This window comes from Eptatretus burgeri, unplaced genomic scaffold (genome assembly GCF_056783735.1).
Source record: "Eptatretus burgeri isolate ZD-2024b unplaced genomic scaffold, Ebu_testis_v1 Ebu_testis_scaffold_220, whole genome shotgun sequence".
NCBI lineage: Eukaryota > Metazoa > Chordata > Myxini > Myxiniformes > Myxinidae > Eptatretus > Eptatretus burgeri.
The window spans coordinates 13,814-28,892 of record NW_028222170.1 but is presented as its reverse complement, the minus strand read 5'-3'; the positions used below and the strand labels follow the sequence as shown (position 1 = coordinate 28,892).

At 42.4% G+C, this 15,079-nt stretch overlaps 1 protein-coding gene across 1 annotated transcript in view; it reads left to right on the top strand.

The window, feature by feature from the left end:
• The window catches only part of LOC147007381 (uncharacterized), a gene marked incomplete at its 5' end in the record, with an annotated part of 42,512 nt that extends 28,985 nt beyond the window's left edge, over positions 1 to 13,527 (top strand). Inside the window, 4 exons of the mRNA XM_085867216.1 lie at positions 54 to 158; positions 505 to 577; positions 7,475 to 8,008; positions 13,141 to 13,527. Coding sequence (XP_085723342.1) covers positions 54 to 158; positions 505 to 577; positions 7,475 to 7,998 — 702 coding nt within the window. The remainder of the gene's footprint in view (positions 1 to 53; positions 159 to 504; positions 578 to 7,474; positions 8,009 to 13,140) is intronic.
• Positions 13,528 to 15,079: the final 1,552 nt, after the last annotated feature.

The following is a 15,079-nucleotide window of genomic DNA, read 5'->3' as shown; positions in this document are numbered from 1 at the left end:
ATTGTTATGATGGGTGATAATTCTGTCAAACGCATTTGTTTTTCTTCTTACAGCCAATGTCATACGCCAGAAGAGGCTTCAGTGTTGTCAATAAACCCGTGGCCTCCCTCCTGACCGGAACGATTTGCAAAAATCCGATGAAAAGACTTACTATGCAGGTGAGGGTTTGATACCATTATCAATGATTTGATTTGCATGAACAAGCATGTTCACACACACACACACACACACACACACACACACACACACACACACAGACACACACACACACACACACACACACACATACACACACACACACACACACACACAAACACACACACACACACAAACACACACACACACACACACACACACACACGTGTTGCTGAGCTCACAGACACACATACAGTGGGGTTGCTGAACTCCTGTTATTGTGGAGCAAAATGCTTTTGTTCTCTTGTGATGGCCTTTCCTTGTCGTGTTTATATTTCATTCCAAGACATCCATTATTATGTTTTACAGGACATTTTGTTTCAGACTTTGTTCAACAATATTCAAAGACCCCAGACAACCTGCCATGTTCAAGCTGCTGAAGGTAACCAACCAGCCTTCCTTTTGTACTCTTTAATATCGTCCTTTCTTATTGTTTCCCGGCAAGATGGAGGCTCAGGAAGAGCAAGAAGAGAGTATGACCTGATAATAAGGCAGCGGAGCAACTCTTGGACAAAATAAACGAGAGCGAAGTTGATGGTGCACCATCGCAAATCCCCAAGCTTCCCACGAAAAGCAAAGTTGACAGATGGCAAAGGGTTCCACCAGGAATGATCCAATATCAAATTTTGAGTTAAAAAAAAAATCAATTGTGACCACTGTGACCCTCAGTCCCCACCCTCTGGGGCCTGAATCAGGGGTCAAATCCAAAAATACATTCGTTAAATATTCACGGGTCCTCCAATGACCCTGATTTTTAGCTCGCCTCTAACGTAGTTCGGGGAGCTTATGGGATATGGGATGGCGTTTCGTCCGTCCATTCGTCCACAAGTACGAGCAACTTCTCTGAATCTCCACACATGATTTCGCTGAAACGTTGCCACAACCTTCATCACCCTGGATGTATTAAATTTGTTTATGGCATTACAAAAAATGGGGCCCCGTGGGTGTCTCCAGGGGTTGCCCCCCAAAATAGGAATTTCCTTCATTCTCAGAAATTACACATGCAATTCCTATGAAACTTGACCACGACCTTCATCACCCGTGATGTAGCAAAGTTTGTTCATGGCATTAAAATAAAAATTCAAAGGTAAACCACATTCCCCCTCCCCCCCCGCCTCCCTCTGTGGACCCCTCCCTCTCCGCAGACGATAAGCTTTGGTCCATCATGGGTGATGAAGGTTGTGGTCAACTTTCATTCAAATTGTTTGTGTGGTTTCGGAGAAGAAAGCAAATACATATTTCAGGAAGCAAGCCCCTGTATACCCCCCTCAGACCCCGATCTTTTTTTATTTTTTTATGTCATGAACAAACTTTAGTACATCACGGGTGATGAAGGTTGTGGTCATGTTTCATCAGAGTTGCATGTGTAGTTTCTGAGAAGAAAGAAAAATTCTCTTTTGTGGGGAAACCCCCAATAAACTGTCTCCGTCGACCCCTTCAGACCCCAATTTTTTTACATATTTTTTCATGCCATGAACAAACTTTGGTACATCACAGGTGATGAAGATGTGGTGAAGTTTCATCGAAATCGTGTGTGTAGGTTCAGAGAAGAGGTTACAAGTGTTTGCAGACGGACTGATGGACTGACGGACGGACGACGCACCATCACATGAGCTCTCAGGGATGACGTTGCACGTGAGCTAAAGAGATGACAGTTGTATAACCAGTTTGTGCTAGAAACTGCAAGTTACCACAGCATGGCTCTTTAAACTAAACAACCAGTAATTTCCCGAGTACTTACGATGTTCCTCCAGGTGTCAAATCAAATTTCAACGTTGATATGTCACGTTTTTACTCTGCTCTACACTTACAATTCGCACCTGGCAACACGAAACATTGCATAGCACTAAATACTAAAGAACTTGACACACGTTGAATGCACAGAACACAATACACAGCGAAACAATGCATATAACAACATAATACGCAGCCTAACAATCCACATAGCAACACAATACGCAGCCAAACAATGCACATCATAACATAATACGCAGGCTAACAATCCACATAGCAACACAATACGCAGCCAAACAATGCACATAATAACACAATACGCAGCCAAACAATGTACATAACACAAAACACAGCCAAACAATGCACATCACAACACAAGATGCAGCCAAACAATGCACATAACAACACAATATGTAGCCAAACAATGCACATCACACACAATATGCAGCCAAACAATGCACATCACAACACAATATGCAGCCCAACAATGCACATCACAACACAATATGCAGCCAAACAATGCACATAACAAAACAATATGCAGCCAAACAATGCACATAACAACACACTATACAGCCAAACAATTCACATAACAACACAATACGCAGGCAAACAATGCACATAATAACATAATACGCAGGCTAACAATCCACATAGCAACACAATACGCAGCCAAACAATGCACATAATAACACAATACGCAGCCAAACAATGTACATAACACAATACAGAGCCAAACCATGCACATCACAACCCAAGATGCAGCCAAACAATGCACATCACAACACGATATGCAGCCAAACAATGCACATAACAACACGATATGCAGCCAAATAATGCACATCACAACATGATATGCAGCCAAACAATGCACATCACAACACAATATGCAGCCAAACAATGCAAATAACACAATACGCAGCCAAACAATGCTCATCACAACACAATACGCAGCCAAACAATGCACATCACAACATAATATGCAGCCCAACAATGCACATCACAACACAATATGCAGCCAAACAATGCACATAACAACACAATATGCAGCCAAACAATGCACATCACAACATAATATGCAGCCCAACAATGCACATCACAACACAATATGCAGCCAAACAATGCACATAACAACACAATATGTAGCCAAACAATGCACATAACAACACAATATACAGCCAAACAATGCACATAACAACACAATATGCAGCCAAACAATGCACATAACACAATATGCAGCCAAACAATGCACATCACAACACAATATTTAGCCAAACAATGCACATAACAACACAATACGCAGCCAAACAATGCACAACACAATATGCAGCCAAACAATGCAAATAACAACACAATATGCAGCCAAACGATGCACATAACAACATAATACTTAGTCAAACAATGCACATCACAACACAATATGCAGCCAAACAATGCACATCACAACACAATATGCAACCAAACAATGCACATAACAACACAATATGCAGCCAAGCAATGCACATAACAACATAATACTCAGCCAAACAATGCACATCACAACACAATACTTAGTCAAACAATGCACATCACAACACAATATGCAGCCAAACAATGAACATCACAACACAATATGCAACCAAACAATGCACATAACAACACAATATGCAGCCAAGCAATGCACATAACAACATAATACTCAGCCAAACAATGCACATCGCAACACAATATGCAGCCAAACAATGCACATAACAACACAATATGCAGCCAAACAATGCACATCACAACACAATATGCAGCCAAACAATGCACATCACAACACAATATGCAACCAAACAATGCACATAACAACACAATATGCAGCCAAGCAATGCACATAATAACATAATACTCAGCCAAACAATGCACATCGCAACACAATATGCAGCCAAACAATGCACATAACAACACAATATGCAGCCAAACAATGCACATCACAACACAATATGCAGCCAAACAATGCACATCACAACACAATATGCAACCAAACAATGCATATAACAACACAATATGCAGCCAAACAATGCACATCACAAGACAATATGCAACCAAACAATGCACATAACAACACAATATGCAGCCAAACAATGCACATAACAACATAATACTTCGCCAAACAATGCACATAACAACACAATATGCAGCCAAACAATGCACATCACAACACAATATGCAACCAAACAATGCACATAACAACATAATACTCAGCCAAACAATGCACATCACAACACAATAAGCAGCCAAGCAATGCACATCACCACACAATATGCAGCAAAAATGCACATAACAACACAATATTCAGCCAAACAATGCACATAACAACATAATACTCAGCCAAACAATGCACATCGCAACACAATATGCAGCCAAACAATGCACATAACAACACAATATGCAACCAAACAATGCACATAACAACACAATATGCAGCGAAACAATGCACATCACAACACAATATGCAGCCAAACAATGCACATAACAATACAATATGCAGCCAAACAATGCACATAACAACACAATATGCAGCGAAACAATGCACATCACAACACAATATGCAGCCAAACGATGCACATCACAACACAATATGCAGCCAAACAATGCACATAACAACACAATATGCAGCCAAACAATGCACATCACAACACAATATGCAGCCAAACAATGCACATCACAACATAATATGCAGCCCAACAATGCACATCACAACACAATATGCAGCCAAACAATGCACATAACAACACAATATACAGCCAAACAATGCACATAACAACACAATATGCAGCCAAACAATGCACATAACAACACAATATGCAGCCAAACAATGCACATAACAACACAAATACAGCCAAAGAATACACATAACAACACAATATGCAGCCAAATAATGCAAATAACACAATATGCAGCCAAACAATGCACATAACACAATATGCAGCCAAACAATGCACATCACAACACAATATTTAGCCAAACAATGCACATAACAACACAATACGCAGCCAAACAATGCACAACACAATACGCAGCCAAACAATGCACATAACAACACAATATGCAGCCAAACGATGCACATAACAACATAATACTTAGTCAAACAATGCACATCACAACACAATATGCAGCCAAACAATGCACATCACAACACAATATGCAACCAAACAATGCACATAACAACACAATATGCAGCCAAACAATGCACATAACAACACAATATACAGCCAAACAATGCACATAACAACACAATATGCAGCCAAACAATGCACATAACAACACAATATGCAGCCAAACAATGCACATAACAACACAAATACAGCCAAAGAATACACATAACAACACAATATGCAGCCAAATAATGCAAATAACACAATATGCAGCCAAACAATGCACATAACACAATATGCAGCCAAACAATGCACATCACAACACAATATTTAGCCAAACAATGCACATAACAACACAATACGCAGCCAAACAATGCACAACACAATACGCAGCCAAACAATGCACATAACAACACAATATGCAGCCAAACGATGCACATAACAACATAATACTTAGTCAAACAATGCACATCACAACACAATATGCAGCCAAACAATGCACATCACAACACAATATGCAACCAAACAATGCACATAACAACACAATATGCAGCCAAACAATGCACATCACAAGACAATATGCAACCAAACAATGCACATAACAACACAATATGCAGCCAAACAATGCACATAACAACATAATACTTCGCCAAACAATGCACATAACAACACAATATGCAGCCAAACAATGCACATCACAACACAATATGCAACCAAACAATGCACATAACAACATAATACTCAGCCAAACAATGCACATCACAACACAATAAGCAGCCAAGCAATGCACATCACCACACAATATGCAGCAAAAATGCACATAACAACACAATATTCAGCCAAACAATGCACATAACGACATAATACTCAGCCAAACAATGCACATCGCAACACAATATGCAGCCAAACAATGCACATAACAACACAATATGCAACCAAACAATGCACATAACAACACAATATGCAGCGAAACAATGCACATCACAACACAATATGCAGCCAAACAATGCACATAACAATACAATATGCAGCCAAACAATGCACATAACAACACAATATGCAGCGAAACAATGCACATCACAACACAATATGCAGCCAAACGATGCACATCACAACACAATATGCAGCCAAACAATGCACATAACAACACAATATGTAGCCAAACAATGCACATCACAACACAATATGCAGCCAAACAATGCACATCACAACATAATATGCAGCCCAACAATGCACATCACAACACAATATGCAGCCAAACAATGCACATAACAACACAATATGCAGCCAAACAATGCACATAACAACACAATATACAGCCAAACAATGCACATAACAACACAATATGCAGCCAAACAATGCACATAACAACACAATATGCAGCCAAACAATGCACATAACAACACAAATACAGCCAAAGAATACACATAACAACACAATATGCAGCCAAATAATGCAAATAACACAATATGCAGCCAAACAATGCACATAACACAATATGCAGCCAAACAATACACATCACAACACAATATTTAGCCAAACAATGCACATAACAACACAATACGCAGCCAAACAATGCACAACACAATATGCAGCCAAACAATGCACATAACAACACAATATGCAGCCAAACGATGCACATAACAACATAATACTTAGTCAAACAATGCACATCACAACACAATATGCAGCCAAACAATGCACATCACAACACAATATGCAACCAAACAATGCACATAACAACACAATATGCAGCCAAGCAATGCACATAACAACATAATACTCAGCCAAACAATGCACATAACAACACAATATTCAGCCAAACAATGCACATAATAGCACAATACGTGCCTCACAATGCACATCACAACACAATATGCAGCCAAACGTTTACTCCTAAATAATTTGTGTCACCTTTCTGCAGGCTTCCCTTTTCTCACCACCTGTGTATTATATCGTTCTGGGTAAAGTTTTGATTATGCTGCTTTAAATCTCTTCAGTCTTCAACGTCAGCGAATAATTTACTCCTCTACTTAATTTCCCCCGCCGCTCCGACAAAGTCAGAGATGGGGGACATTAACATGAACTCCGTCCGACCGATCATCCGTCCATGTACTTTTGTGTTTGTGATATTTCAAAAACCATTGAACATTTCACTTTCATATTACACAGATCTATTTCTCATACCACCCAAAAGGTAGAGGACCTCGAGTATCATGTCCTTGTTTGAACTAGCAACAGAGAGCCATGAACTTGTGTCCAATTAGATCGTAAGACCTCATGTGTATTTAAATACTTTTTTTGTTTTCTACATCTATTTTGCACTTATATTTTCACCTCATCTAAACCTGTTCTTGTTCTTCCTGTTGAGAATTGTGTAAAAATCCATAATCTATGTTAATGAAAAATATCCTCCATTTTTACAGCACCAAGTAAGCAGCAGCCAGCAGTCGTGGAACCCATGAGGAAGATGTCACAGCCGTCCATATTGGAAGCACCCACGGGCAGGCAGGCTGCATTTCCTGTTGAGAGGAAACAGGATGCCCTGGCTGCTGGGGCTGCACCGTCTCGCCAACAGCAGAAGGCTGCACCAACTTCCCAGGGGCAGTGCTCTGTACCGGCAGTCCGGAGGAAACAACCTATACCTAGGCTCCAGAGACCATATCAGGCGGCACCAACTCTCCTGAGGAACCAAGTGGCACCGGCTTCCCAGGAGGAACAGATTGTACTGGCTCGCCGGTGGCAACAGTTTACACCTAGCCTGCAGAGAACGAATAAGGCGGCACCAACTTTTCTGAGGAAGCAAGTGGCAGCGGCTTTCCAGGAGGATCAGACTACACGAGCTCCACAGAGGAACGAAGTGGCACCGGCTTCCAAAGAAGATGTGGTACCTCATCGCAGGAGGAAAGTGGTTGGCCAGCAGAGAAAAACGAAGAGGATAAATCGCTGAATATGACGAGGTAACCTTTCCCACTTTAAAATGTTCACAATTTGTTACCCGCATCCACAAAGCGAATGGCGGGATTAAGTGATTGGTTCATGTCCGTCGATCTTATCAGTTTATGATCGAGGAACAACTTATTTAAATTGAATGTTGTATTTTGAACATGAATAGGAAGACGAGTCTTTCCTTTTAGTGAATATTGGCTCTGAATTCGTCCCGATGGCACATGTGCAGAGAAGGGCGATAATTTTTCTACTTTATCTGTCTGTCTGTCTGGGAGTAAAACAAAATTTAAAATCATTCCAGACAGAAAACTTACCGTTTTCACGGATGTCATAATGGACACAAGCAACAGGCACGAAGAACGAATGTAACGTGTTCGATCGGGTGATGTAACACACACTGGGGAAAATGGCGGTGAAACCCGGAATTAATTTATTTAGATCTAAATCTAAATCTTTATTTAAATTGAATTTGATACTTGAAGACTGTGGAACACAAATCGCCTTCAGAATACTTCGAAGAACCATGCTATACAGTATATCGATGTGTAGCATGAGACGGCGTGGCCTGTGGGATGTGCATATCGAGTGAAGAAGTGACCATCAATATGGCGATGTACAGTACGATGCCGATCGATGGTGTGTGTTGTATGGTGATCAATCAAGTCTCCATCTCCTGAACCGCGACTCGGCGTCGTCTTATTACAGTGTATTAGGGTAGTTGGTGTACGACTGCTTCAGTTGTGCTAAATTTCCACACTTTTTTTAAAACCAATCTTTGAAATCGTTATTTTATTAAATGTGACGTACGGGAGGGCCTTGCTGTTCGTAGGTTTCCCCTTCGTGGATTTGCTCTGTTGCGATGAATTCATTCAGAGGCAAAGTTTGCAGATTGCAGTCAATGCACTCGAATAATTGCGGGTTGGTGAAATAGTTTCCACATTTATTCACCAAATTAATTAACATGGATTGTCTACACAATAACACTCATCATCATCATCATCATCATCATCATCATCATCATCATCATCATCATCATCATCATCATCGCCAGCATCAACATCGCCATGACATCATTGGATCAACTTTATCATCATTATAATAAAAGGTAAGTTTCATGATCTTAATAACGCAAGAAAAAAACTTTATTTTATCTTATTGATTCAGTAAAATAAGCCTGTTGTTGCCTTAACGGTTAAGGTGGCTGCACGAGCTTTAGATCTCAGGGTCTTGAGTTGAAATCCCACTCAGCTATTGAATTAATACTAGGTGGGGTTAACTCGACCTGTCATCCTTCCGAGGCCGGCAAGATGAGTGCCAGCATGCTGTTGTACTGTGTCGGAGTGGCGACTCCGTCCAGGATTGTGCCCAATATCCAAGAAGACTGCTGAGGCAGTCAGTACCAATGCTCTGCATAGAGTGTGGTCCCAATGGATGGATGGATGGATGGTCTTGAGTTTGTGCCCCTGTTGTGCTTTTGAAATAACACCATGAGCTCCGTACAAAGTTATAAAAACTCAAGAAAACAAACAAGTTGAAGTCCCGAACCATATTTTCCCCATTACCCCCAAGTTTGCAGATTTTCGGCTCACAGGGATTTTAAAGAATGTAACCCCTGCGAATGGGAAGGCCGTGCTGCATGTACCTGAACATTGTGTGGGGTATCGTGTTCTCTGAACCCTCTTGTTATCTCCGCCGTGGAAGGTGAAGGAGGTTATGTTTTCACCCCTTTCTGTCTGTTTGTTTTTGTCTGTAACACGATATCTCAAAATGTTATGGACGGATCCGGATGAAATTTTGTGGACAGGTTCGGTGTGTGACAAGGACGAACTGATTAGGTTTTGGTGAAGATCCAGATCCGGATCCGACAACGAGAATTTTTAAAGTGATTCTTCACCATTGAGAGATAGGGTGAAACCGAGAGATAGCACGATATCTCAAAAAGTTGTGGATGGATTCGGAGAGGTGTCCACCAGTTTTGCACAGTGACATGGTGAAATCTTTACCCATTCTTCACTTGAAAATTGCTCTCGTTCTGCCAAGTTTGATGGAAATCATCGATGGACTGCAGTCTTCAAGTCTCATCATAAATGTTTTATTGGGTTCAAGACTCCACCCTCTGCCATTCCATCTCTCATCCCTCAGATCAGAAGCAGCAGCTTCTTCACTCTCTGCAGATCTTCATAAAATCACAAACTGGTCCAACACTGGAACATGTCTTTCAGTCCTGTCAAATCTCACACTCTCACAATGTCTCTCCAAAAGGACCATTTTGAACCCCTCCCTACCCCCCCCCCCATCTACGTTCTCAACAATCCTCTGGAAGAAGTCCTTTCATTCAAGCTTTTGGCTGTCACTATCTGCCATGATCTTTCCTGGGAAAAGCCACATCTCCAAGCTGGCCTCCAAAACCAATAGCCGACTGGGCTTCCTACATTGTGTAAAGTCCTTCCTCGGCCCACCTGAGCTCCTGACCACATAACAAGCTTTCATCTGCAGCCTGATGGAGTAATGCTCTCCACTCTGAGCTGGTGCTCTCGCCTCTCATCTCTTCACGCTGTGGAAGCCAAGGCATTAAGGATCATTGGTATCTCCGGCGATGAGTCTGAGTCTTTGTGTTTGTCACTTTCTCACCGCAGGTAGTTCTGTGGTCTTTCTGTCTTCCACCATCTTCTCTCCGGTCTCGAATCCCCCCTCCCCCGCTCTGTCTGCGATCTGTCCCGCCCATATTTCTGCAAGGTGCTCAAGGTCTATCAGCATCCCCTTCTGGTAAAACTACCAACATCAAGAATAACTGCTCACCTTCACGATTTCATTCCTCTTTTTTTCACCACCTTTGGAGCAAACTCCCACACTCCATTCTGACTCTTCCCTCCAGGTCTTCAAAATAGTTATTCACCACCACCTATCTTCCCATATCCAAAACCTCGATTTGTTCTTCCCCCAGTAATCCACCCCAAATTCCCTGCTTTCCTTCCTGAAAGTCCCTGTCGTGTCCATCTTGTTTGCCCCGTGTACCCCGCCCCGCCCCACCCCTCTCCCTTCCACAGGTCTCCTCATATGTCTGTTCCCCACTGTTTTGTGCTTCCCTCTCCCATCCCTCTTGTCTCCTGCTCCCCTTGTTATATGTTCTGTGTGTTAGCTCTTATACGAGCCTTGACGTCTTGGTAAAAAGAAGTCAGGACTTCACTGGGCCACTCAAGAACATTTATTTTCTTCTTATTCAGCCACTCCATTGTGGCGTTAGCTTTGTGCTTCAGGTCAATGTCCTGCTGAAACGTGAATCTCCGACCCAGTTTCAGATTCATGGCTGACCCAAGCAGGTCTTCATCAAGGATTCTCCTGTACTTTGCACCGTCCATTGTCCCTTCTATCCTGACAAGCTTGCCAGTCCGTGCCGATGAAAACAGCCCCATGACATGATGCTGCCACCTCCATGCTTGACAGTGGGGATGGTATTGACTTGCTGACATGTTGTGTCCTGAATCAACACTTCTCCAAAGTATTGACTCAGGGGGTTGAATACTTATGTAAATGAGATATTTCTGCATTTCTCTTTTGATTAATTTGTAAATATATTCTAAAAATATGTTTTCTCTTTGTCATTATGGGGTATTTTGTGTCGATTGGTGACAAAATAACTAAATTTAATCCATTTTAAATTCAGGCTGGAATTCAACAAAATGTGACAAAAGTCAAGGGCTGTGAATACTTTCTGAAGGCACAGTGTATGTGTGTGCAAGCGTGTGCACATGTGAAAGTTGCTATTGTTGGCTGCAATCTGGTGGAACGGAAACCTCCCTGATCTCGTGTGTGTCGTCGGTTGTTATCTCCATTTTCCGGTTTCAGGGGATGGACCGAAGTCCTCCCAGGACTCAAAGTATCCATCTTCGCTTCGGTGAGGGATAACGGTTCACGGAGCAAGCTGTTCATCTTTGCTCTCAAAGTTTTGGCCTGAGGGCTCTTTTCAGGATCGTCACCGAACCCCGGACAGCCTCCAATTGTCGTTAGTTTGTGGTAATATTCCCGGGGATGTTTTTTTTTAATCTCACTGAGGTTCTTCTTTATTATTCCTCTTGCTCCAATTATCACTGGTGACGCTCTTCAGCTTCCAAGCTCTTTTGATCTCATTTTGAGGTCTTGGTGTTTGGTCGTGTCCATGCGTGCGCTCGCGTACACGTGCGATCTATTGTTTTTATTTTATTCCCATGCAGACCACAAAAAATGCACTGGATGTGGAAACTCCATCAAGGTAAGTCAATGTTAATGTACCTTTTCATTTCCTCGTTCTATTTGCCATTCATAATGAGGGGGCAGATTTAATCGAACTTACAAACACATTGAACAGAACACCACACATCAATGTTTTATTCGCTTCAGGTAAATTATCCTTCCTGGTTTTGATAATTTATAAGTTTATCTCTGACTATGTTAAGCACAATGGAAACAAAGAACCATTTCCTCTGGGTTAATCCATTGGTGTTCCCATCTGAACCTCGAATTTATGTTGCGAAGGAAGACGGGTTCCTTCACAACATGTGTACAAATCCCACATTCAACGCCATTGTTCATTGTCTCCTTCAACCGTGCTGGCACTCAACATAAATGGTCATGAATTGATCAAATAATCATTGCAATTGTTGGATGCCTCAGCCTCATCGTCCAGGTATGCAAGTGATATAAGCTCACAGGGTATGGCTACCAATCTCGTTGGAGAACCATTCCAGAGTTTATTTTGGTTGAAAATGTCCAAGTGATAAAATACAGTCCCGAACAGAGTTCTATCTCGGATTGAACAAGTGATGCATCACAGCAGGAGGCCATTTACTCAAGGATTCATTGATTCTTGGTGGAGGAGTACACCACGGGGTTATGCTTTTGCTAAGTCAACCTTGAGAAATGTCAGTTTTGAAGTGAATAAAGATATCCTGAAACGAGGTTCTCTCTTTATGTGTCATGTTTGCTGCTCTTTGTGTTACAGACCATAAATGGCTGCAGTCAACAACAATGCAACATTTGCTGTCAGTGAAAGCTTCCGGTTAAGATCGGGTACATTACACGGAAGTAGACAAATAATAAAATTAATTTCAGTTAACTTAAGGAGTTGTAACTCCATCTGAAAATGATTTTGTTTACTCCTTCGCAGACTGCACGGCCAAAAACTCCACGAAGAACAGAAGCACCGGGAGACGGGATGGTGGGATCCCGGAAGTGGATGCTCTTGTGTCGATCATCGAATCGCAACAGCATCAGACATCACAATCACCAGCTCAGCAGAATCAGATGGTCATGCTGTTGAGTGGTGATGTTTTATCCACAATGACGCAGGATGTTTTCAGATCGATCATCGGGGACCAGATCAAAGACCAGAGAGAATGTGCCTCTTTAAAAGTTTTCAACAATCCTTAATTTGATGTCTTGTTGGTTCACAAGAAACAATCAGCAAGTCAACATCATGGTTCCTGCAATTCATAGGTACATTTGGGCACCTGAACCCAAACCTTGTTCTTTCCCATAACCCAAACCTGAACCCAAACCTCATTCCATAACTGCCCCACAACAGTCCCCTTCTTCATGTAAAACTTCCTCCAGTGTGTGTGGTTTTCTTTTCAGGTGGAGAAATGTCTCACAATCTTTTCTTATTTTCCAGGTAGTTCCAATAATTGACTCGAATCTGCTGATGCTGAACTGTAATCATCAAAACTTCTTCCTCTCCTGTCTGTTCTTTTCCAGATAGTTATTTGTGGGCTTCCATGATGCAAGCTGGCAGCTTTCAGACAAATAACTCCTCACTGTGACCTCTCCTTTCCCATCCCAAATGTCTGACACTCTTGCCCTACTCTCGAGGTGACTCCAACAAATTTCTCCACAGCTGCTGACCCAGAACTCTAATCATCAAAACATCTTACTTTCCTGTCTGTTCTTTTCCAGATAGTTATTTGCAGGGCACCATGATGCAAGCTGGCAGCCTTCAGACAAGTATCTCCTCACTGTGACCTCCCTTTCCCCTCACAAATGTCTGACAATCTTGCCCTACTCTTGAGGTGACTCCAACAAATTTCTCCACCACAGCTGACCCGGAACTCCAATCATCAAAAACTGATCCTCTGCTCCTCCTTTCGAGATATTTTTGAGAGCCTCCCTGATGCAGGCAGGGAGCTGTCTGAAAAAAAATCTCTTCAATGTGACCCCTCCACACCTCCCCTTTCCCCCACCCCACCATTGACTTCACCCTCCCAAGGTTCACCTTCCATCTTCCTCCAATTTTTCTCTTCCAGTCTGTTGTCCTGTGCTCTCCCTCCATGTCTTCAAGTTTCCTGTCAACCACCACCCTCACATTTAGTTTGGTAAACACTTTGGGTTCAGTGTTTCAGATTTTCCCACCCTCTTGTACCTGAGATTTTACAGTCATTGTGTTGTAGTTCTGTTGGCCTTCCTCCCATTCTGTTCTGGTCTTGGGTCAAGCCGATGAAGTCTTTGTGCCTCCTGTGTGAAGTGGGGCCATCGCCGTGATATATAAAACACACAGGAAATGGCACATTGTTCTGAGGCGCGGCGGTGGTGGTCATGCAGTTAACCCTCGACCAGGCAAAGATCCCCAGGGGTTAACCCTAAATAAGTAACCTGGGGTTTAGAGGACTCCAAGGAAAACTGGGAAAATATCCATGCAAATAAGTGTACATGCGTGCGTGCACCTGTGTGTCATTGATTGGTATCTACATATGCGGGTTTCAGAATGTGGAACTTAGTCCTCCCAGGGTGGGCTGAAAGTATCCACCTTCATTTTGGTCAGGGGTCATGATGCATGGACCAAGCTGTAAAGTTTTCTGTTCTCAAAGTTTTGTGCCGAGGGCTCTCTTCAGGATCGTCACTGAGCCCCGGCAGCTTCCACGTGTGGTCCATTTGTGGTAATATTCCCAGGGATGGTTTCTCTTTGCTCACCCCACCCTCCTCCCCTTACCTTTCCCTCTTCCTCCCCACCTCTCTCTGTCTCTGTCTCTCTCCCTCCCCCTGGTGGCCAGTCGCTCTGTGTGTAAGTGTCATAGCAGCATGTTGGTGCGTCTGTTAACTCTGTGTTGGCCCTT